The sequence below is a fragment of the Lepisosteus platostomus genome, chromosome 11 (assembly GCF_059453375.1).
Source record: "Lepisosteus platostomus isolate fLepPlt1 chromosome 11, fLepPlt1.hap1, whole genome shotgun sequence".
NCBI classification, from domain to species: Eukaryota; Metazoa; Chordata; class Actinopteri; order Semionotiformes; family Lepisosteidae; genus Lepisosteus; species Lepisosteus platostomus.
Window position 1 is genome coordinate 46,596,232 of NC_142621.1, and position 24,836 is coordinate 46,621,067.

At 50.9% G+C, this 24,836-nt stretch overlaps 1 protein-coding gene across 4 annotated transcripts in view; it reads left to right on the forward strand.

Moving 5' to 3' along the window:
• rptor (regulatory associated protein of MTOR, complex 1) overlaps window positions 1-24,836 on the forward strand; it is a 145,388-nt gene that overhangs the window by 93,550 nt on the left and 27,002 nt on the right. For 2 of the 4 annotated variants that reach the window (XM_088600061.1, XM_088600063.1), the window contains exons 15-25: window positions 834-908; window positions 1,177-1,242; window positions 2,780-2,971; window positions 6,375-6,515; window positions 7,189-7,309; window positions 7,651-7,791; window positions 8,414-8,572; window positions 13,935-14,053; window positions 19,882-19,985; window positions 20,187-20,364; window positions 20,632-20,742. In XM_088600061.1, the coding sequence (XP_088456187.1) occupies window positions 834-908; window positions 1,177-1,242; window positions 2,780-2,971; window positions 6,375-6,515; window positions 7,189-7,309; window positions 7,651-7,791; window positions 8,414-8,572; window positions 13,935-14,053; window positions 19,882-19,985; window positions 20,187-20,364; window positions 20,632-20,742 (1,407 nt within the window). The remainder of the gene's footprint in view (window positions 1-833; window positions 909-1,176; window positions 1,243-2,779; window positions 2,972-6,374; window positions 6,516-7,188; window positions 7,310-7,650; window positions 7,792-8,413; window positions 8,573-13,934; window positions 14,054-19,881; window positions 19,986-20,186; window positions 20,365-20,631; window positions 20,743-24,836) is intronic. The other 2 variants (XM_088600062.1, XM_088600064.1) reach the window with 2 other exon arrangements.

Below are 24,836 nucleotides of genomic sequence, written 5' to 3' on the forward strand. Positions count from 1 at the left end.
GAGACACAGATAATTTACTGACACCATTTAGCCTAGCCAGTTTGCCTGTAGAAATAGCGGATCGAATAGCGAAGAGAAAACCCATGCAGACCGGAGGACCGCGTACTGACTCTAAACCTAAGATGCCCTGATCAGCTGAGGACTCAGGACTCGATTGCTGTCAGGCAGCAGTGCTAACTGGCACGCTGCTGTGCTGCATTTAGTTATTCATTTCAGTTCCTTAATCATGCGCTCTTTTGTAGAATACAAGAGCAGTCAGTGTGATAGATATGATAGTCACTTTTCACACTGAGCCAGCAGCTTAACAAGTCCTGGTAACAATTTGAAAAAAAGTGCTTGGATGAAGATGATGGAACAAGTGTCAATGAGGCATCTAATTCACACACTTGGCCTTTGTTTTTTTTTATAGCAATTTACCCCAGCATTGCATTCCCACATAAAGTTAAAGATGAGAAATTGTAAAATAAGAACCGTAACGATGCTTGGTCACCACTGTGAATCATTTTAAAAATCCTCAGCTGTGATGGAAGGGCCTTTATAAATGGAAGAACTGCAGCTGAGAGTGTGGGAGTGGAGATGACAGTGCTGCCCATTACTAAGGCAGGATCTGGGCTAGTTTTGCAGAAATGGCCCCAGGCATCAGGTGCAGATTTGCCTGATTCACTGGGGACCATTCCTTTTCCAGTGCCTTGTTAATCCCTTTGGTATTAATCAGCCCACAGGGAGGAGAAAATGTGTTACAGGACAGGCGGGTGTACACAGTGATTCTGTATTCTTTCATCGTCCTTTCCCTTTCTTTCTTATCCTCTCTCTATCCCACTGGGATCTCACAGTCTTGTCAAGCTGACCTGGTGAAGGACAACGGCCACAAGTACTTCCTGTCGGTCTTGGCGGATCCCTACATGCCAGTGAGTGTCAACTGCTTCGAGCTCCTGGAACATTTACAAAGCTTATACTTGTTACCTGTACCATTTCTAAGTAAAGTGCTATTACCTAGACAACAAAACAACATTCAGGTGAAAATGCACAGATGTAGAAGGTCCTTTTTGGGTTATTCGAAGCCTGAAAGGATCTAATATGTGCTTATCTGTAGCTCCTGCTGAAAACTAAAATGGGTTAAATGTAAATGCAATACGAGGAGACTGCCGTATCACTGTTTTGTGTTTTCTGTCCCAGGCTGAGCACCGTACCATGGCAGCATTTATCCTGGCAGTGATCGTGAACAGTTATAACACAGGACAGGTGGGTACAGCCTGGGCACTGTCAAGAGGGTCCAGTAGGCACGAGTTGGGCATCTGCTGGAGGCTCAGGAGGTTATGGGTTGGGCACATGCTGGAGGGTCAGGTGATTACAGGTTGGGTACCTGTTGGAGGATCAGGTGGGTACGGGTTGGGCACCTGCTGGAGGGTCAGGTGGGTACAGGTTGGGCACCTGCTGGATGGTCAGACGAGTGCTGGTTGGACACCTGCTTGGAAGATCAGGTGGGGTACGGGTTGGGCACCTGCTGGAGGGTCAGTTGGGTACTGGTTCACCTGCTGGAAGATCAGGTGGTTATGATTTGGCAATCTGCAGGAGGGTCAGTGTTTAGACAGACCTGATTATTCATGACTTGTCCGGCACGCTTCTCTCTTTGAAATGTGTACTGCATGAAGTTTGTATTTTATTTTCCAAAAACAGTATGGTTGAATCTTTATTACACTTGAGCTGTTATTTATGCACCAATAGGGTACAAACTGACAGTGCAAACTTCCCAGCATATTAATCAGACTAGCTCTTTATCCGGTGACTCTGCTCCTTCCCCTTCCTTCTTTCGGAGATTCACATCCTTCGTCATTAAGTTACGGCAATGTTTCCAGTCTCTTATATTAGTTTTTTGTTAGTACATTTGTTTTCCTTGCTGAATTATAGATGAGTGGCAACATTACAGGGATGATGTTTTTGGCTTTCTCTATTAGATTATTTATACAGTTCTCTTTTGATTTGGATTTTTAATATATGTTTCTCAGCTTTCGGTCACCCCTTCAGTGGTCTGTCCGGTGTCTTCTGTGTTGCTTAAATATTCTGGCTAATGAACTTTGTGAGTGTCTGAGCCAATCCAGACATTGTCATGTGTTTCAAAATATTTGCTGCATTAACACTGCATTCGTAGATCTGAGTGTACTATAGGCATCAATCATTCTGCATGTACCGATAAAACTCGGGAAAAGAAACAGAAACAGAGATGACAGGTCTAACCCGGTAACATTTGTTTTAAGAATTATTCTTAGTGTTCGAAATTTACAAAGAAACATGTTCGCTTTTTAGCCCAAATCAGAGTTTTTCCTTGAAACAGGCAGAAACACTTGTGCCTATCTTTGTGTTTTGAGTTGAAAATGTCAAATGAGCTTTTTTTCCTTTTCCCTATCAGAACAGGGTTGTTTGGCTTTTAATGTTTACTCAAAGTAATATCATTGTGCTTTTTTTTAATTTGGGTTGAGTTTGTTTTCTTGCTCTAGGTTTTCTTTGATCTTTTAGTTTACAATAGTGAATTTACCTGGTAAATTTACAGATTTTCTCTTGGTTTCCTTGTGTGCATATATATCATTCACTGTCACCGCGCCGCATTCGACCGCACTTGGTGTTACAAAGTTCCATGCTTCGTTGTAATTTAACTGTACTGTAACTTCACAGTGCCTTGTGCCTGCAGTTCTGCAGGATAGGAGCTCATAAAGGGCAGCTCCCAGTTAGCAACGCCCTGACGTATCTCTCTGTCTCTGTCTTTCACTCTCCTGCCCCCCAGGAGGCCTGTCTGCAGGGAAACCTCATTGCTATTTGCCTCGAGCAGCTCAGTGACCCCCACCCTCTCCTGCGCCAGTGGGTGGCCATCTGCCTGGGCCGCATCTGGCAGAACTTCGACTCCGCGCGCTGGTGCGGTGTGCGCGACAGCGCCCACGAGAAGCTCTACAGCCTGCTGTCGGACCCCATTCCTGAGGTACGGGTTGGCGGGGATTTCTTTGAAATCGAAATGAATCAGAATATCAGTGCAAAAGACAAACTCCTGGTTTGGTTTAAAGAGATATGGTTTTAAAACAGACAACATGTAGAAAACAGGTGTTTCTCACTTTTGGAAAACAATGGACCGGGGGTAATATTTTGCTAGTTGCAGGGCTGAGCTCACTGGGTTACAGTCCTGCAGTGTCACACCAAGGCCAGTGGCGCAATGGATAACACGTCTGACTACGGATCATGAGTTTGAAGGTTCGACTCCTGCCTGGCTCCAGTCGTTTTTAAACGCATGGAGGTGTGTTCACGGGTGCCCCCGGGTGGGGAAGGGGGGGATTGCGGTCTGGTTCGTATTTTCTCAGAGCCATGGCGGTTCAGTGTAAAGCTCCCATCTGCACTCTTGAAAGGGATTAGGGGACACGACATCTGTCGTTGGGACTGTCCTGCTCGATTCGGCTGTCGTATCTCCCGCCATTCTTTCTCACTTCTGAGCAGCAGGCTTAGGAGGAACTCTCTGCGCCTGGGGGACTTCCATCAACGTGCCACTTTCAGCAGCTGCTCGCTGACAAAAGGCGCCTCTCGTTGCAAAGCCGGGAGATCCCACAGCTCTCCTCCGTTAGACTGGGGCTCGGGAAGCCTGCCTCCCGAAGCAAAGGGAAGGCCCAGTCCGTGCCTTCTCTCCGTGTCAGGAGGAGGCTGGCGTGCTGCTCTCCCGCAGCACAGTAAGGTGAACTGGGATGCACAGCTCCTGGGGAATCACACAGGCGGCTGAATCTCCACCGGGGCCAGGCGAAGAGGCGCGCCTCGAAATCCCACTCGCGTATCCCGCACTCATGCTTGCAGACTGATGAGCCCCGCCCCCCACCCCCCGGCCCGCTGTATCAGCGTGCACCTCTCGTCCCTGCACAGGTGGCATTTTGCCCCGTGTCACTGTCAGCTCGATAGCGGCTGATCTCTTGGCATCAGGGCGAAATCGTTCAGCAGTGATTCTCCCGACTTGAAAAAATCACCATGGCAACCGCCTGCTGTAGTAAAACCCCCTTAAATCTTCCTCCCTCATGTCTTCCCCTCTTCCCTTCCCAACCTCCCTCCCCCCTCCCCCCCCGATTTCTCTCCCTCTCTTTCCAATAAGCAGTTTCTTGCCCCGTGTGCGGAAAACTACGGAGGCTGTCCCTGCCTCAGAGGTTAAAGAATTCAGTGCTGCACATGTCAGGGATGTGAAGTGAGAGTGGATTTTGTTTCATTTGGACGTGTGTTCTTTTCTTTCATAAGTGATTTAAGCTGGCTGTGCTGACAGCCCTCTCTCTTCAAGGGCTTACTTGTGTGCTAATGGAGGCTCCCGCAGCCCAGCTAGGCATTCATCCTGTTGTCGGAGGGCTGAGGCTCGTTTGCCTAATGGCTCTCGGGGAAGCGAGCCCTTATATGTACTTCAAGTGCATTGATCAGCCAGTGAAGGGGGACTCTGCTGCCCCTTCGCTTCCCAAGCGAAACAAGCGAAACGTTTGCGTGATGTGAAACAGAGCCGGACTGCGGCTCAACAACTGTGCTTGGGAGTTCTCTTAATCTGCTGATTTGCAGCTCTAGGTGACATCATGTCTTTGTTCACAACTACACTTTCCTCTGTTTAACTTTGCTTTCTTGATATCCTTTCTGTCTCTGTGCACCGTCTGGAGGTCTGTGTGGATTAATGCTGTTTAAACGTGCCTGTTTCTAGTCTGTTGTGTTAACGAATGGGAATCGTTTTAAGTCGCAAATATGTGAGCCCAGGGCTGTGGTTTGCAGCTCAGGGGATGCAGAAAAAAATGGATTGCAGATCCACAAAGCTAAATAATTAGGGAGTAGAGAGAGGGAAACCAAGGGATTTTGGTAATTCGCTTAAATAAAAATATTTGTTCTTGTTCTTTGCGAGTACTGGGCTGTAATAATTGTTTTAGAAAGCTGACCTTAGGTGTGCAGGTCAATCTGCTATTAGGACACAGGAGATTCACTGTGAACTTGCATCCTGTGTGACGAGATGGGGGAGTTGCTCAAATAAAATTAGAGCTTTTTCTAAAATACCACTGGAAGAAATGTTTCTTTGGTGTTCGGTTACCTGTCTTCTCCTTAAGGGATTTTAGGGCAAGATCGTCTCAATACTGGTTTGCAGGACCACCTGACAACCAGCTGTGTGAGGTGGGCTGTGTCAGATGGTCTTGGTGATCTTGCAGCAGTGAACATCTGAAAGCAGCAAATATATATATGTGATTTGCTCAGTGGCCTTTTCTCTCCGTTTCCAGTGCTCTGAATCTAAAAAGCAAAATCCACGTGACTTTGTTCATGATCTGCTTCGATCATGGTTTGTGCTGTAGTTTTCTGAATTACCCTAGGGTGCGAAGTGAATGCCTGTGATTTGTTTCTTTATATTCAGTCCGTGTTTCTATAATATCTGAGATCGGTGTATGGTAGGTTTATGGCATAGGGATGATTTTTTTCGTGACAGCCCCTATTTAAGCGATTATTTGTGTTCCAGGGTTAAGCTTCACTTGTGAAGGCTCAAGCCTTCATTTGCCTCTTGTTATGATTTGCCTCTTTGATTGGGCGGTATTTTTGAATGGAGTTTTTGTGTATCATTAGGAGTGTGGGGTACGTCTGTGTGTGGGCTAGTGGCTAACAACACTGCATCATCGCCTATAAGGGCTCAAATCCTTTGACTTCTGGCTGCAGCTGTGAGCTGTTGTGCATCTGCTTGGTTTTTTAGCTCGTTGGCCTCTAGCCTTCACTCAGATCCCACAACTTTGGGAGACGGTGAAAGTGCTTTGAGACGATGCGTCATGAAAGTTGCTTTCAAATATGAATGATTTATAATGAAGACCAAGAAGCAGGGAGCAGTACACCTGAGGTGCCCAGGCCTGATGACTCACACACCTGTCGGTTTTTGCTCCAGCCGAGCCCTCGGTTACACAATCGGACTCTTCATGAACTTAATAATAATAAGATGAACGTGAATGTTTGTTCCCAGCTCTTAAGCTTGTTGGAGCTTTAAACGTTGCATTTTGTAAAGAAACAAAATCCCAAACTTCTGAACTAGAAACGAAATGCAAATATTCCAACGAGGCAACATCTTAGATCAATTAAGGCCTCAGTTGTCCAATTAAGGTGGGATGGAATGAAAGCGAACAGGTGTGTGGGTCATCAGCACCAGGATCGGGAGCCCTTGTTATACACTCTCCCTCTGAGCAGTCCAAAGTCCAAATGGCACTTGCACGGTAGCGCCAGCTGTGTAATGTATTGTTCTTTCGTTAGTTTATATGTATTGTCCTCATATTTAAGGGTTTTTCCTGATGAATGCGTATAAGTATAATCAGTGCCTTTATTAAAGACTGCTCTCATTGTGACATTGTGATGCCTCGCAGGTACGCTGTGCCGCGGTCTTCGCTCTGGGCACCTTTGTGGGCAACTCAGCGGAGCGAACTGACCACTCCACCACCATCGACCACAACGTGGCCATGATGCTGGCGCAGCTCATCAACGATGGCAGCCCCGTTGTGCGCAAGGTGGGTGTGTGATACCCGATCCAGGACATTGGCACTGCCAGTGCGGTGGTGCCACAGGGGGCCTCTTTAAAGTGAATCCAGCTGGGGAACCGCACTGCGATCATGTACACTGCTGTAAAGACAGATGCAGAGAGTGGGTGCACGCTACCAAGACGCTCTGTCTGCCAATGCCTGCTAGCTACACTGGCACTGGGAAGAAGCAGGCTTGTAAAGGACGTCAAAGAGAAGGGTAATTAACAGATGCGTAAAGGAGCTTGTACTTTTTTGCTGGATTGCGTTTTGAACTGCTAAGCATAGTAGAGGTGTAATAATTATAGAACAGATGTACGTTTGTGATGTGTAGACCTACTGTTGCAGAACTGCTATTTTTTTATTTTTTTTAGACTACGTGAATGTTAAGTTGGAAAAGTTGCCGTGAATGTGTAAATACAGTTCACCACGAAACATTTATTGAACTTCTTGAATTAGTTAGTGGCCTTGTGTCAAATATGGGGTGCTGTGCAACTGTGCAGCCAGAAATCCTTGTGCAATCTATAGCTGCAGGAAACTTTCATTTTCTCAGTCGAGTGTAGGAAGGAGAAAGCAGACAAGCATGCTGTAGACAAAGCTTTGTAGATCTGTCGGACAAGGGACTGAGGAACCATGGACGTGCCAACACTGTGTGTGCCCACAGGAGCTGGTGGTGGCGCTCAGTCACCTGGTGGTCCAGTACGAGAGCAACTTCTGCACTGTGGCGCTACAGTTCATGGAGGAAGAGAAGAACTACGCTGTCCCCTCGCCCGCCAGCAACACAGGTGCCCACACAAAACCTGCCACCAGCCGGCTTTTAAAAGAGCAGAGGCCCAGGGCTGCTTTTATATATTTTATCATGGATGGCTTCTCTCTCTCTGTGCATAAGGTCTGCTGTCTAAGCTAGTTGCCCATTTGAAAATGCTGCTATCTCCCCATAGACCAGGGTTTCCCATTTCCAGCCTTAAAAGAGCTTGCTGGTCTGATAAAGTTCATTCGTGCGTGGAGACAGTTACTAGCTCTGGAGCTCAAATCCGAAGACACGCCAGCCTCCTGCTCTTCGGCGGCGGTGGCTCTCTCCCTGACGAGGTGTCTCTGCGTCTCTCCCTCTGTCCTGCGCGTGCAGAGTCCGGGAACCTGACCCCGGTGAGGGACAGCCCGGCCATCCCTCGCCTTCGCACCGTCAGTTCCTACGGCAACATCCGAGCAGCCACCACGGCCCGGAACCTGAACAAGAGCCTGCAGAACCTCAACCTGAACGAGGAGGGTGAGACCAGCGGGGGACCGGGGGCGGTGAGACCCAGGGTCCGGTCCTGGGGCTGGGACAGCCAGCAGTGTGCGTGCCCAGGGCAGCGGTCAGAGGCTGTGCTGTGCCTTGGGGTTCCTCATACCGCAGCACAGTGCAGTCTGAGCCAGGCACTGCTGGTGCAGGACCCCCGCTGGAGATCGCTTATTCACGTATCTCCTTCTCAGTCCAGAGCAGCGCAGGAAAGTCAGCCATTTAGTGTGGAAAAATACATTCCAAAGGAGCAGAAACAAGTGACCTTCTAAGGGGGCTTTCAGGTTCGGTTGAATGACATGGTTTTGTCAAGCAGTCTAGTTGTCGCACTGGTAGCATTGTTTCCTGTTGGGATGATTTTGCGTTTTGCAGTCATCCTGGGCTGTTTGGGGCCTTCGTCATTGTTTGCAAGTAAAACGAGTGTGTGCACAAAAAAATCATTTTATTCCTTTGTGTAATTTTTTCCGTGCAAGCAAGCATTTTTTTTCTTTTTTGTGGTAAACTAAGAATTTCTGGCATATTTTGACGTAAAGGGCTTGGCATGTTCGCTGGAAGAGCAATCTTGGGTTTTTGTATTCTTGACCAAGGTGTGTATGTTCCTTCCTGCCAGTAGGGGGCCACATTGTCTTTTCACCGGGGAACCTGAGCACCAGCAGCAGCGCCAGCAGCACCCTGGGCAGTCCCGACAACGACGAATATATCCTGTCCTTCGAGACCATCGACAAAATGAGGAGGGTCAGCTCCTACTCCTCCCTCAACTCCCTCATCGGTGAGTCTCCGGCGTGCACGGCTGCTGTCATGGCAGTCTTGCCTTCCTGGGGGAAAAAAAACCCACTCGGGGCCCCGATACATGATTATTAGTGCCCCGCCCCCCCTCTCCACCCTCCCAAGAAACAACCCTCAAGGTTAGGCACAGCCGTTCTCTGCAAAGAGTTCAGAAGTGTTTTCTGCAGGATCTGCGTGGATGCTTGTGGCAGGCATGGGCTTCACAAACCACAGGTCACAGCGCCAAGCACCGCCAGCCTTGCGGTCTGCTGCATTTCTGTGTAGGGCGCGTCGCGGCCGGTCTGTGATCTCCTCGAGGCCGCTCGTTGTCATGCGGAGGTCCTCCCAAGTGCGTACGCGTGCCTCCGTGTGTTGTATCAGTGGCGCTGCCATGTGGCTGAGGAGCGTGCGGCGAGTCGTTTTGCAGTTCTCCCACACTGCTCGATTCCAGCCACCTTCAATCAATTACAGCTCCACTTCACGAGGCCTTGGGTGAGTCCTGCCAGGCTGGAGGAGTTCTTGGCCAGCAGAAAGATTCAACTCGTTTTTGCTGCTCATGTAATTATTGCGAGAGCAGATGGCTGAGGTATTACCGTAGCACATACAGTGGCTGTGTGGTATGGCCTGTTTTTAAATTAACTTGCTTTTTTACACAAAGGCCGTGCTGGGCTGCATGGGTTTGCCATGTTGTCCACGTGGAGATCTTTAGCCAAAAACAATGGTTCCTTTCCGAAGTGGACACTAGAAATGAGGAGGATGCTGCTGTCCAGAGCTAGGTGTACTGGACTAGCACGACTAGGTTTCAGTGATCTTTCAGTGAAAGATCTGTGCTGTCAATTCTGGGTTGCGTATTGGGGACCCTTTGAAAAGCACATGGGCTGTCCCGCCGAACAGGAACGTGAGGGGCTGTCCAGTACAGCGTTTACTGCACAGCGCAAGGACAGATGTCTGAGGCACATGCACATCTGGGAAGAAGAGAGGGAGAGAGCTCCCACCATCCCAGCTGTTGACTCCAGCCGGGCAGGCTGAGCCCCTAGGGCAAGAGAGTGCTTTCCCTGGTCAGTCCAAGGCACTCTCTCAAGCAGGCACGTCATTGGCGCCATCCTGTATATGTTACTGCTTGAGTTCGGGCTTGCTTCGGGACGAGGACAACCACATCCTTCGGGCATCTCTTCTCTTCTCGATCAGCCTCTTTACAAGATGCCCTGACCAGCGCAGTTCATACCACAGGCTCGAGTGCTTCCCGAGGGTACGGCTCCTGATTGAGCTGACCCACCCCCTCGCTCTGCCACACCGGAGCCCATCATAGAGCCCACAGCCCCTTGAGGGATCTGCAAAAGCATGACAAGGAATCCCCAGAAACAGGAGTGAAATTCGCAACATCTGCTGCTTTACTGTCTGTCTTGCTTCAGCTTCACAGATAACACTCACCCCCATCCATTTGTTTGTCATCATATTTCAGGCAGACTGTGTGCTAGCAAGTAAATGACCAGATATATAGATGCACACTTGCTGTAGTACCGCTTTGTAAACTTGGCCCCAAGACACATAGCAGTCCAGCACAGTACATCTCTTTTGTTGTTCTCTCTTGTCTTTGGAAGAGTAATTCAATTTCCTGAATCTGGCGTTGGATTCTGTGTTTGATACTGCTTTCAACACTGGCTTGCAGGCGGTAAGCTCCCTGCCTGCTCTGCTAGGGGACGCAGGTGTGCTCTGTTAGGGCTAGGGCTTTGGAAGTGGTTGTCCCAGGAGCTGTAGATAGTAAAAGTACGCCACAGCGAGGTCTCCCCTCAGCACACAGCACGTATGCATGGCTGGTCAGTGCAGAAGAAGTGGTGCATTACTTTAAAGCTTTAAAAGCACTGCATTTCTAACACACAGGAATCAGGACAGGGATTCTGTCAGAATGAGGCCCGGCAACCCTCTTAGCTACTGTTACGTGATGTTGGCGTAATCCTTGATAATCAAGGAGTCTATGGATTGCCGTAATCTTCGGTGCCCTCTGTCACTTAACACTCCGGCTCTCTGTCAGTGCACTGTGTACCAAGTCTTCCTCTGCTAATGAACGATATCCAGCGCGGAGCCCCTCTGCAGTGATGGGCCTCGGCTCACAGCCTCAGCTGACATTGCCCCCTGAAGTTTGGCTTTACTAGTGCCGAAGGCGAAGTATCTGTCGCAAGCTGTCCTGTATCCTCAGCATTGGTCGGATTCTAACTTATGTAAAAAAGCTTTTGTAATGCAGAGCAAAAGAACATTGCTTTGTAATCTGAGATCTTTATAAACCTGGTATATCCCTCTGATTTATAGTAAATAACATCCTGGCCGTTTGCCTGTTTTCTGATTTTTTTTAATTCAACTAGGTTTTAAAAATGAGAGTAAACACAATGAATCCTCATATTTCTACATCCAGTAGTTGCCGATATGCATTTAGAAATCATACCTAAAACAGATGGCCAGTTCTGACTGTAAATACCGGGTGTACTATACAGCTAGTTGGCCTATTCAAACAACTGCAGTGTGACCCAGGTGTACCAAATTCCATTGCCGACCTGGCATGTACATGTGTGTAATAACACTTACATCCAGAGGTTTTTTGGGCATATCATCTTCTGTGGGTTCTCCTAAAATAATGATCACGTTGTTTCTAAATGACCTTCACATGGCTTGACCAATGTCTGACTGTACGTAAATTGCTGTACCAGCTGGGGCTAAGGGTCATTGCAGAATGCTGATCAATAGGACAGTCCACAGCTCCTCTGTCCGTCGATGGAACTGTTGTGGGAAATTCTTCATCGGAGGAGCAGGACACAATCTTGTGCAGATTCAGTTTTATTGAGCTCAATAATGACATCAACGCATGTTGGTTCTGCCCCGCAGAACAGACAACCTGCAAGGGTTTCCCAGCTCTTATATACAGTCAGAAGAAAGTTTGTTTCACAATCTGAGTGCTTGTCTTGTTCTTTGATATGTAATTACTTTTTGTTCTGTTCTTCGATCTAGGTTCTGTCCTCTGATACGCAGCAGACATTGGTCTGGTTTATCCTGTTTGTGGGTGCTGTTCCTGTCGTTTATTATGTAGCGTTAAGCCACTGGGTCTGCTAAAGCAAGTCAGCTTTATGGCATCTTAGTGTAACTTTTGCTTGAGGCTAAGTTAACAGACCCCATCAACAGCTCTCACAATGCACTTAAGTGGTGATACTTTGATGCTGGATAAGTGAGATATATACATGTCCCACCTCAGAACCAGGAGTCCAAATTAATCGGCATCTCCCATGCAATCCCAAAATGCATTCCCAGTGCGCGATTGCAGCTTCTTAGTGTGCCAGAGTGACCGCTGTGTCCGCTGTGGGATCTGTGGCTGTCAGCATGCTTGATGCAGCTCTTACATGGGATTACCACGCCCTTTGCAGCGTGAGCTGTCAGGGATGCCTTTCTCAGGCTGCGAGCACTGCAGTGTCTGGGCCCGGCTGTTTTTTCCACTGAGGAGTGTATCCCCCCCCCCCCTGCCCTGACTACAGCTGGGGTGGGGTTACATGTCCCCAGTTTCTAACAGGCGAGGGGATGACGTTCTGCTATGTCTGGCAGGTGTGCTTTTCTTTTCCTCAGGACTGTCTGAACATGTCAGTGCACCTGATAGCAAAGGGTCTTAAACTGACAGGGGAAAAAAAGTGCTACTTCTGTTTCCCTCTTTTTTCAAGGTGAAAAGAACCAGGTGAGAAGAAAGTTTAACGAGAGGTTTACCTCCTCAGCAGTTGCACACCCAGTCATTTCTTATAACGTTTTGAAACCATGTTTCTCAAGATTAATGAATACTCCTTCTATTGGGGAGTGGCCGGGGAGTGGCCGGCCCCTTCAGGTTGTGAAGTTGCACGTCGTAGGCTGATACAGGACCCCTTGAGAAGGCTCCTGCCCCTCTGCCCCTTGTGCCCCACGGAGAAATGTCTCCTTGGAAAAACAGAAAAGCACTCCCATGGGAAGGGTGGCTGGTGGTGCCCCCGGGGGTCAACCAGCTCCGGTGTCGGGACACCAGCGCTCCCTGGCTCCTCCGCTCCCAGCGCTCTCTGCCCTGTCTCAGCGATTCTCCCCCCCCGTGGACCCCTCCAGTCCGTACATAGCCCCCTGCATGCTCTCTGGCTGCCGATCAGCAGCGCCTGGAGAGCCGGCCCTGCCTGCCAGAGGCACAGTTCCCTCCTCTGCTCCGGATTAGCCCTTAGATCTTCGGTACGGCCCTGTCTGTCTGACTCCCCTGGCTGATCCCGGCAGCGTGTGTGAGTGTGTCTTGCTCATGGGCGGCCCAGTCAAAGGCTGGCCGTTTGTGAAGCCCAGCGGTCTGTTCCGCTCGTGTGCGCCTTTTTCTCTGCGGGTTCCGTGTGGAAAATGTTCCGCGGTAGCACGAGCGGAATGGCTGAAAATAAACCAGCTGATCGACGTTTGTAAAGTCCCTGCCGTTTCAGGTTTGAGGAGATTAAAACCGTCTGGGGCAGCCCCTCTTCTCGAGCGGCAGAGTAGTTTCCGGTTTGTGTCCCTCCTGAGAACTTTAACGTCTAGGTCTCGGATCAGTTGCTCCATGCAGGTTCTCTGAGACCTTGCGGAGAACCTTGAACTTTTAAGTGCTCGCGTTGCCGGTTCTTCCGCTAGCCTTGGGTCGTCCCTGGGGTGTTCAGTTATGAGCCGTGCTCCTCCACCTCGCTGTGCGCTGAGCTGCAGTGAGAGATTTCGCGAAACCCTCTAAAAAGACGATGTGGCAAAATCTGCAAAAGCAGCACTTCTCAATCCTTCAGTGCTAGCCCCCCCATACCCCCCACCCCTGACACCAGCCTCGCAGGACTCCATCGCTGTTCTGCAGTCACGTCTGTCAGCATGTGTGCAAGCTCCGTATGCAGTGAGAGATCAGTAATAATACAATGTCGGTTCTCTAATAGATCTTGCCCATAATGGTAGAGCCAAGATTAGGGTGCTGCCGAATACCGCTTAGATGCGAGTGACTGATGGAGAGCTGTCATTGCTGTTGTGCTACACATGCTTGATGATCAGGAGATAAATACTCTCGCCACATGGCTCTTCCCCTGGGTCTGCCGCCTCCTCTCCTTACACTAGACATTAGTTTGCTGACAGTGTTCAGCTCACTTCAGTGATTTGCCTTCGCTCCTGTCACGGTCCAGCTTGGGGAGAGTGTGACACTGGCAGAAAGCAGAAGCAGAGTGTAAAACCCAGAAGCAGCTCGTCCTTGCTGTTCTTACACACTGTTCTTCAATTTGTTTATTTTTTCCTCGTCAAAGGGGTGGCTTGGGATCCGTTGCCAACATTTCAAGCCCTGAATGGAGCTCCGGCTCAGTGTCTTGTCTCTGTGTCTGTGTGTTGTGCAGGGGTGTCCTTCAACAGCGTCTACACGCAGATCTGGAGGGTGCTGCTTCACCTGGCTGCTGATCCCTTCCCTGAGGTGTCCGACCTGGCCATGAAGGTCCTCAACAGCATCGCCTACAAGGTGAGATCCTCCTTCACTGCCAGTAGGGCCGTGCTTCTCTCTCTTTGCTCCTTCTCTTCCTCTCTCCCCACCACTCATTCCCTCTTTCCTTGCCTGCTTGTCCCTGCCCCACCCCCCTCTGTTCCCCTGTCCTTCCTCATTTGTGTGTGCAGTGAGTGGACAGATGCACTTATCTCTCCCCGGCCGATTCCCCCATGTGTGCGTTTCCTCCTGCTGAGGAAAGGGTTAATTCCTCTTGCCAGCGTTTGATTTGATACCTCCTCCCCCTCCCCCGTGTGCTGCGGAGCAGGCCGGCTCCCCCAGCTCTTCCCTCACGTGACCCAAAGCATTTAGTTTTGTGCAAATGCGATTAAATCGAAATTGTTCCCTGAAGTCTGAGAAACACTGAAAGATGACCATGAACTTCCAGTGCAGCTTAAGGAGGTAATAACTAAAGATTATATAAGTCCCGTCTCATCTCTCTTGTTGTCGCAGCGGTTTCCCCGAGTCCCCTGTGGCTACAGATCTTTTTTTTTTTTTTTACTGTTCCCTTTTGTACCTCACTGCCCCTGCTGCGTCTGTGCCTGTGGCCTGGCGAGTTAGCAGGTGTGAGCCGTGCCCGTGTGCCGAGGTGCTCCGCCAGTTGCCAAGGCCTGTCCAGTTTCCCTGTAGCTTGTCCGTCCCAGAAGCCCGGAGTTGCGAGTGACTCAGTGTCCACAACGTGCCGCTTGCGCACGCCCCGCCGCCCACCTCGCCTTGTGCGCCGGATCTTAACACGGGCGGTTGGAGAAAGGCGGGAGGCACACCAGCAGGAGATGTGCAAAAAGATTTCGGAGAGTTTTAGCCAGCAAATCCCGCTCCTCCTGACTCCAGTGCCTCTGCTGGATTTCTTTCCAGCCTGGCCCTCGGTTACATAATTGAACCTTCAGCTGAACAAACGGCGTGAGAAATTGAAATTCTTTGAATGTCTCCAGCTCTTAAGCTGTGAGAGATTTTTGCAAGCAACTTGAAATCTGCCGTTTCTTTTCCAGCAGTTAAAAATTAAAAATTCCAATTAAGCCAATTATGAATTCGATTAAAAGGTCGATGAAGTAACCGAGCTGGTGTGGAAGCTGGCAGATACTGCGGTCACGTGGGCCAGAGCAAAAACTGATTTTTTTTCTGCACTGAGTAGGCTTCAATGTTAACGACAACGTGAAAGATTTGCGCCGGAGTCGACAACAATCTAGGTTTATCAGCAGTGAAGCAGAGGCCCCTCTTTCTACTGCATTGCAGTGAAACAAGCTGCACACCAAAATACACTGCTTCAGTCTTTGTGTGCAATTAGGAGTGTGCAATTTGAATTCTTTTTCGGTAAAAAAAAAAACTCTTTTCCGAGCTAACGGCTCTTCTGTGTAACCTATTGCCTCCTCATCCGCGTTGCTTATCATGCGCGTGTTTGTTCTCCATCCTGCCCTGCTCGGGGTGCTCTCTGTGCTTCTGACACACTGCCTGCCTGAGAGCTCCTGAAGGGGTTCACACCCTTCCCCCCCCCCCCTCAACATGGGACGGGCTGTGAATTCTTCCTCTCTCCCTGGAGGAGAGCCAGCGGGGAGCAGGGAGGAAACCGAGCGTGTGCAGACTGGGCAGCACAAGGGAAGCCTCTTGTTAGAATTCAGCTCGCCTCACCTCACTCACTCGGCTTCCTTCACGCCGCAGTTTTCCCTCCAGAAGAAAGGGGGGTGCAGGGGAGCAGCGCCCCCCGTCTTTGAACACGGGGCTCCTCTTCAGATAGCGAGGGCATGGAGAAGACAGCTCAGACTCCGACGAGAGAGGAGGCGTAAGAATGGAGGCGTATTTGCAGATGGGGGGGGCTTTTGAAAAGATGAAGTCAATCTTGGTATCTAGGCCGAGGCTTTTTCAAGATGGAGTGATCTTTTAATAAGGGTGCCCTTTACGAGAAGTAGAACTGGGTCTCTTGACAAGAGCGTGTTTTTTTTCCCCCCCGTCAGCGCCGCGCTGTCCTTTCGGCGTCGCACAGCATTCGAGACACAAGACTCTTATGTGATAAAAGCTGGTGTCAACAGTGCACTGAAGAGGCAGCCTTAATTAACAGCGCTCAAAAAGCGCCTGTATTAGAGCACTTCGCCCCACCCAGGCTTTCAATGGTCATACGGAAAGGCATAATGATACTAGGTCATAGCCAAAAAAAAAGAAAACTAATTACTTTCTGATCCCGGCATCAATAAAGGCTGCTTTTAATTCAGTACCTTTTCAATGGGCTTTGTTATATAGCTCTTATTGGGAAAATAATTTCTTTTCATGCATCCAGGAAGGCTGAGTCAGGAAGCTGTCGTTATTGTCAACGTGCGAGTGAGGAACGAGATCTGCTCTCAGCCAAAAGCAGAACCCTTTGGCTGCCGCCTGAGCCGTGGGGCTTTGTTCTGCCTTGGTTTGGCGTCACTGCATTCGGCGTAAGAACATGGTTAATGTCCCCTTGCTGAGAAGCGCTTAGTCATCTTTGACAGGGGAGAAAGAAAATGTTTTGTGAGTTTGTCTGGTAAAGTTCCGACAGATGGGTAGATGGTTAGGAAGACAGATTCTGTTTCTTAGTTGACTATCTTAATAGTCGCGGGATAAATCAGGCTTTGACTTGGCCGCGAGCAAGGCATTCTGTCCCGTGCCTCGCTGCCAGTGCCGACCTGCGCTCCCAGCAGTTTCCACTGCGGATCTGCTGCCTCTTGTGATCGCCGTTCGCTCTCTTCTTCTTTCTACTTTTTCTCCCTCCTCGACCTCTCGCTCTCTCTGCCCTGGTCAATGGACATATCGAACCCAGAACCGCGGGGGGTTGGCGGGGTGCTCGGAAAGGATGTTTCCGGTGCGTGGAGCAGCCATGATCACTTTCCTAAGAAGTCTGGGCTGCCTGCCAGGGCCTGGAAGGTCACCAGCCACTGTGTAACAAGATGACCTGATACAAATATTCAAAATCCCCAAGGATGACGGAGACGAACTAACAGACTTCTTCCGAAAGAGCAACTGAAGCATGGCAGGACACGGGGTGAAAGAGGGTGCATTTAGAAATGGGAGCAGGACGCACTTCTTTACGCAAAGGGTGGTGGGGGTCTGGAACAAGCTGTCCGTGCCTGTGTTCTTATTTCACCTGTTAAACAGTGTAAAAAAGAAAACGATTCACTCTGCTTGACAGAACCTTCCACAGAAGCAGGGATCCAGGATTTCATCAGGTTTTGAGCAGTGGGCTAGAGACAGACTGCTTTGAACATCCAGACACTAGCGTTCTGCTGTGAGCCGTGCACACCTGTGCTCTTGCTCTGCCTGCTCACAAGGCTGGGAGGTCGCTTAAGCCCTCGTGCTGATCAGCCTCTGGGCGAGGTTGAAAGCACATTTGTTTTACTACCCTACATAAATGAAGAGATGGAGAAATGCTCCTCTGAAGCATCGTTAAGAAATGGTGTAAATCATGCCACCTTGGAGAGGGGGGTGGGCAGGGGTGATAAATAAAGGGAGAGAGACTCCGGCTCGCCACAGTGGAGTGGGTCTTTAGCTTGGCATCATTTACGAGCTACAAGGCAACTGTCACATACATTCCCCCCGACTGCATCCACCCTTTCATTAGATATTAGGCAGCACATCAAGAAATAACTTAATCTCGCTGTTAGGAGATGCCACAAACATTCCTTTTTAATGGCCTGGTTTAAATCTGCAGCAGCAGTAATTGTCTCTCGTTTCTCTGCCCGGGGATGCTGCACGCTCTGCCGACGAGCAGGGAGGCGAACTTTGATGGTTTCAGATGTCTTTAGCAGCGCGCGGTGTGGAGTAGTGAATGCAAAGCAGGAAGTCTGCAGGGAGCCTGAGGTTGAGGATGGCCCCGGTCACGCGCTTCTGTGGCGTGTCGGGACGTCGGTGGCGTCCAAGGTGAGCGCGGAGGCGAGGCGGCGGCGCTCCTCTGCGAAGGGGCGCTGGCTGGCGAGCCCACGTGGCGCAAATAAATGAGCACCCTTCCACAAGTGATGGAGCGTTGGGCTGGTTTCTAAAAAAGAAGATAACTTTTATTTTCATGCCTATGTCTGTTTTCTTGAAAGGAAAGAAGTTTTTCGTTTGCGCGGAGGAATTCGTTACTAAGGGGCGAGAACGAGGGTGGAGGAAAAAAGATTCAGTGACAGGCAGGTTTCAGAAATAGATGAAAGACTTTTTTTTTCTGGGGGGGGGTCTGTCTTTTAGTATTGGCATGCATTTATGTTTTAATGGCTGTTTGCATGATATCGGATTGCATTTACCTCTTTATTAACTTCTTTTCTCTGCTTTCCCAGCCCCCTGAAGAGACAGCATCCATTCGACTTAGGGGTACTGGAGACGCTGTTGGGGTTCAGCTCCTAGCGCCCCTCTGTCCATTAGCGCTGCCGTGATTCAGCGTGATCGATCCCTTCGGTGAATCACAAAACGAATCAGATGCAATGCAGCATGAGCTCTTAATGTTTTGGATGCTGTCAGGAGTAGAAACCCGCAGTTCGAGGGATGCAAACAAAAGACTTTCAAGCTCACCTCCGCAAAAAGAACAATTTTTAGTCAAATATTTGTAATGTACTGTTGTCTTATTGAAAAATGATTTGTTTTTCCTGCAGGGCAGGTGATATTATGTTTTTTCTTCAACAGAGTCAACAAGTTTGCATGAGTTGTTTAAAAAGAGAGTTGTTCTCGGTTTTTGTGCCCATCTGCTCTGTTCCAAAGTGTGGAAAGTTGTGGGACGAGCACTGCTCAGCATTTGCACGATATGTGACACCCCCCTGACTTTCCTGTGGTTCTGGGTGCTCGGCGAGGTGCAGAGCCCTCGGGCTGTCGTGAATCTGAAAACAGGCTGTTGGTGCCGGAGCTGCAGAGGTGACACCTACAGCAAGAGCAGCACCCGCCCCCACCCGCCTACGGGCGCCGAGTCCTCGGCTTCGTGGGACGGAGCAAACCACACTGCTTCATTCCTCCACTTGTTTATTTTCTCAAACCCCTGCAGATGTGCTGGGTTTTTTTTCTGTCATACGAACACAAGAACGATTACAAATGCAAAGAAGGCCTTTGTCCCATGTTGCCTGTTTGGTAGTTAGAAGCTGTTTTACTTCCTGACTGCATCTTTATTAGTATATGAGGGTGCAGCTGCCTGTAACTTCCTTACTCCTCATCCTCTTCCTACTGACCTCTCTCAGCAAAATAATTAGACCACAAATTAGTGAGAGACAGTGACAGTCCACCCATTGTTACTGGAAGCTGTGGTGAAATGGGTACATCTTGCAGTTTTTGGATGCCGAATGTACATTCAAAAATATGTTGTCCAATGTCCAGGGGACCAAAATCACAGTCAGACCATCTGTAGTCAGATATTCTGACTCAACATGAAACACCCGAATAAGAAAATCTTTCCAGTGCTAGTAGTAGTGCAGATGAGATGAGTGCAAATAATTGTGAGATTATCACGGCTCTGTGCTGGAACACAGGAATCATGGTCACATCTCAGCAGGGAACTTAAAAGTCAAACGTGCGTCTCTCCAGAATATCACCATCACAAAAAGACTGTCCCCCGCTCTTCCTTCTAGGCAATATGGATATTTTTTCTGATGTGGGAGAACTGCAGTTTTCTCTCCCTTTTGTTACCGTCCAGTTCCTTAAATGCTGCAAAAAATCGTAACCCCCCTCCCCGGTCTGTGCCCGTCTTGTCAGGCTGTGTGCAGCAGGTTGAGACCGCCAGCCCTGGCGTGGATCCAGACCAGGCCCAGCCTTCCAGAGAATCGAGTTTCTCCCGCTCCCTGCCTGTCCCGGGCTCTCCGCTCAACGTGCCTCCCCCTCTCTGTCTGTGTTCTCCTCAGGCCACAGTGAACGCTCGCCCCCAGAGGATCCTGGACTCGGGGTCCCTCACCCAGTCTGCCCCCGCCAGCCCCACCAGCAAAGGTGCCCATATTCACCAGGCCGGGTAAGCCAACCTGCCCCCCCACCTCTGCAGGGGTTCGATACCTTCTCTCCAACACCAGTGCTGCTGCAGGGAGGCGAGGGGTGGTTGGAGTTACAGTGTGGCTGAATGGGACATCACACACGTGCCCAGTGAGATATGCAGAGCTGTGTGCCCGAGGCCTCGTTGTTACCCTTTGCCCCCTTCTCTCTTCGCTCTTCCCAGTGGCTCCCCGCCCATGCCCAGCACCAGCAGCTCCAGCCTGACCAACGAGGTGCCCAAGCCGCCCGCCAGGGACCTGCCACCCGCCCGGCCGCCGTACACCCCCACGCTGGGCGGCCAGGCGCCGCACTCGCACCAGTTCCCGCGCACGCGCAAGATGTTCGACAAGGGGCCGGACCAGGTATCGCCCTGCCCCCGTGCGCCCGCCCGCCCTCCCGCCGAGCGCGCGCTGCCCCTCCATTCCCCCGGGAAGCACTGTGTGAAAGCCGTGTTAGCGGTCAGATGCTATAGCCCAGGCGTGTGTCTGCCCACTGTAGGCCAGGCGCAGTCAGCCGACAGCTGCGTTGATTGTGAGTTTGTGTCCTCTCCGGGGCCCGTTGCTGTGCTGCACTAACCCCCGGTGCTCTGTGTGTGTTCGTGTGTGTGTGTGTGTGTGCACGCGTTGCAGACGGCCGATGACGCCGACGAGCCGGGGGCCCACCGGAACCTCATCAGCGCCGCCCTGCAGACCGGCCTGTGCGACTGGAGCGCCAAGTACTTCGCCCAGCCCGTCATGAAGGTGGGCTCCCCTCTCCAGCCCTCTCCCCCCCCGCCCCCGCCCGAGTCGAGCTCGGCGCGCGCTCTGCGGGCGTGACCGATGAGCCGCGGTGCCGCAGAGCGCGGCAGCGGTAAATAACGAATTGTAATTAGAACCTATAAAGAAACCAGCTAACAGGACAGTGACGAATTAATTCAGTTACATCAGATGTTTTGCCAGCGGGAGAAAAGAAAATAATACATAAATCATATACATAACATTAATAGTTGTTTTTTTCTCCGTGCTGGAATGTAAATGGGCTCTGCACTGCACAGATCATTCTCCACCCTTCTCTTTTCATTTCCCATCCCTACAGCTGATTCCCTCTCTCTCGCACATTGTCTCAGTTTCTCTTTCTCTGTTTTTCTTGTTTCACTCAGTTCTGTATGCCTCTGTCCCTCCTGTCTGTTTCATGCCTTTCACTCTTCTCTCCTCTTTTTCCTTTACCAGAGAGGCTCTTGTCCTTCCTTCCACACTCTCGCCTCTGTCCTTCCTGTCTACAACTTGTCCCCTGTGTTTCTCTCTGTCTCGTCCTCCTTCCTGCCATCTGCCCCCGTGTCTCTCCGGCCCCAGTCACAGGGTCATCAGTGCTCTGTCTGCGCTGCAGTCTGGGGGTTCCCCCTGCCTGTGAGTGACCCCAGTCACAGGGTCATCAGTGCTCTGTCTGTGCTGCAGTCTGGGGGTTCCCCCTGCCTGTGAGCGACCCCAGTCACAGGGTCATCAGTGCTCTGTCTGCGCTGCAGTCTGGGGGTTCCCCCTGCCTGTGAGCGACCCCAGTCACAGGGTCATCAGTGCTCTGTCTGTGCTGCAGTCTGGGGGTTCCCCCTGCCTGTGAGCGACCCCAGTCACAGGGTCATCAGTGCTCTGTCTGCGCTGCAGTCTGGGGGTTCCCCCTGCCTGTGAGCGACCCCAGTCACAGGGTCATTAGTGCTCTGTCTGCGCTGCAGTCTGGGGGTTCCCCCTGCCTGTGAGCGACCCCAGTCACAGGGTCATCAGCGCTCTGTCTGCGCTGCAGTCTGGGGGTTCCTCCTGCCTGTGAGTGGCCCCAGTCATAGGGTCATCAGTGCTCTGTCTGCGCTGCAGTCTGGGGGTTCCCCCTGCCTGTGAGCAACCACAGTCACAGGGTCATCAGTGCTCTGTCTGCGCTGGAGTCTGGGGGTTCCCCCTGCCTGTGAGTGGCCCCAGTCACAGGGTCATCAGCGCTCTGTCTGTGCTGCAGTCTGGGGGTTCCCCCTGCCTGTGAGCGACCCCAGTCACAGGGTCATCAGTGCTCTGTCTGCGCTGCAGTCTGGGGGTTCCCCCTGCCTGTGAGCGACCCCAGTCACAGGGTCATCAGTGCTCTGTCTGCGCTGGAGTCTGGGGGTTCCCTCTGCCTGTGAGTGGCCCCTGTCACAGGGTCATCAGTGCTCTGTCTGCGCTGGAGTCTGGGGGTTCCCCCTGCCTGTGAGTGGCCCCAGTCACAGGGTCATCAGTGCTCTGTCTGCGCTGCAGTCTGGGGGTTCCCCCTGCCTGTGAGTGGCGTGGTCCTTACCCCTTCTATGGCCGCCGGCTGTTCACGGGCCACAGAGGGAGGCAGCGGACTCTGTCCAGGCCCCCCCAGTCGGCGCCACGTTTCCCCTCCTGTGCGCACGAAGAGGCAGAGCCGGCCTCCACCTCCCGTGCACTCGTGCGGCTGCCGTGCGGCGCTCCTGACAGGAGCTTTTCCCTGTGGATTCTGCGGTTCCCAGGTCCACACGTAGACATGGTCCCAAGACAGCAGAGTATTTTGGAATTAATTCCAAAACATGATGCAAGGAAGGAACGGAGCGTTGGCTCGTATATACAGAACTAGAGCCCTGCGGCTGAAACGCACCGTCGCTGGAATCTCATTTCCTGCCCTGGGTCAGAAATGTACAAAACTGAAAAGCAGGAATCCGACCAAAGCTTCCAGCTACAGACCCGGCAGCCTCGGCGCGATGCACAGCTGCTCCAGAGCCGTTGCCCTTCCCTGTATCGCAGGCCCCTGTGCCCCTGTGCCCGTGTGCTGGGCAGGCGGGACTCGAGAGTCATCCTGCCGTCGGCCCAGCCACTGATCTTCAGCCGTCTTCCCCAGGGGCCAGGGCACTGTGGGTAACTGACCACGCTGTACTCACATGTGAGCAGTCTCAGCTTGTACAAGGGCTTTCATGCTTGCGGCGCTTTGACAAGAAATACACGGAATGTCCTCTCGTTAAATGGCGTAGCTTCCTTCGCAGGTACAGCAGAGGCCTCAGTGCGCTCAGGGCGGAAGTGCACGTGTGTCTGAGAGGCAGGAGTAATAATCGAAAACCCCTGATGGCTTCTCGCGTTTCCCTACTATGCGGGTGCTTAAATGGGCCGAAGTCTGTCTTTCAGCTGTGGTTAAACCTCATCGGCTCCAGCCAGCTGTAGCTCCTTTGTCAAAACCTTACAGGCTGACGGAGAGTCATCAGAATTCTCTGCTGTTCACTCTCTCAAATGAAGCACGGCCCCTTTACTATGCTTTTAAAATTCTTTTTTTTCCCCCAACGTGGCATAAAGTGAAATTTGCATTGCTCCCTGTAGTCTGCACGTCCGCTGTAATTGACGACCAGGCTGAGGCATTAATAATTTACCGCTAGGCCCTGCTTCATTATCAGCTGTGACGCACTCCTAGTTGGAGTGAAATGTTAAGAGTGTTATCGCTTTGTTAATGAGTTTTAATTCATGCCGGCTGCGTCTTCCTGCTCTTCCTGGGCCCGAAGGGCTGTTCTTTGTGGCTTGGACTGGGTGTGTCCCGCCAGTGAGGTGCAGCAGCGACAGCGGAGAAGTACGGGATGATCTCTTCCCGTGTCCTGCTTGTTTTCCCGTAAATCCGACTGGATCTTAACATGACCTCTCAGAGGAGCCTCAGGGGCAGCAGCACAATCCCAGGGATTGTGATAAATAGCCTCCTTGAGTTAAATACACCTAATGGGTGAACTGTTTTTTAAAAGCTCACTTGCACTGGGGGGAAAAAAGAACAGATTTTATTTTTGGAGTCCCTCGGGTTCCTGCCATGTTCTTTTCCTGAAGGGGTGCCAGTTGGCTTGTGTCCGTGTGTGATGCTGTGACACCGGCTGCTCTGCTTTTCTTGGTCGTCATTGTTTGCCGCCTCAAGATGCCTTCCAGATGAGCGCGCCTGGTCTGGAGGTCTTCCTCCGAGGCCCTGGCTGACATACATCTACGTGTCGGAGGGCGGCTGGTGACGCACAAAGCTGGAGATCAGCTTGTCCAGGAGTTATACCTACCTGACCTTTTTCTGTGCAGCTCTTGTCTGCGATTGGAGCTCTCGTGTCTCTCTTGACACCCAGCTGAATTTATTTTCCAGATTTTCCCTGCGTTAATTATTCAGCCTCTTCTAAACAGTTTCTCTCACTCCCATACACACAAATAAGTGCGACCCCCCCCCACCCCCCACCCCGCTCCCTCAGACACACACACATACTTGAATGAGGTTGCAGCAGCCAAATCACTCTGCAGCTCACCACTGGCAGCCCACTGAAGCTCAGCAGGTGTGAGCCTGGTCAGTACCTGGATGGGAGACCTCCTGGGAAAAACTAAGCTTGCTGCTGGAAGAGGTGTTAGTGGGGCCAGTAGGGGGCGCTCACCCTGCGGTTCATGTGGGTCCTAATGCCCCAGTATAGTGACGGGGACACTATACTGTAAACAGGCGCCGTCCTTTGGATGAGATATAAAACCGAGGTCCTCACTCTCTGTGGTCATTAAAAATCCCAGGGCATTTCTTGAAAAGAGTAGGGGTTTAACCCCAGCGTCCTGGCCAAATTTCCCTTTGGGCCTTACCAATCATGGCCTCCTAATAATCCCCATCTCTGAACTGGCTTCATTACTCTGCTCTCATCCCCACTGAGAGCTGGTGTGTGGGGAGAGTACTGGTGCACTATGGCTGCCGTCGCATCATCCAGGTGGGGCTGCACACTGGTGGTGGTGGAGAAGGATCCCCATTACCTGTAAAGTGCTTTGAGTGGAGTGTCCAGAAAAGCGCTATATAAGTGTAAGCAATTATTATTATTATTATTATTATTATTATTATTATTATT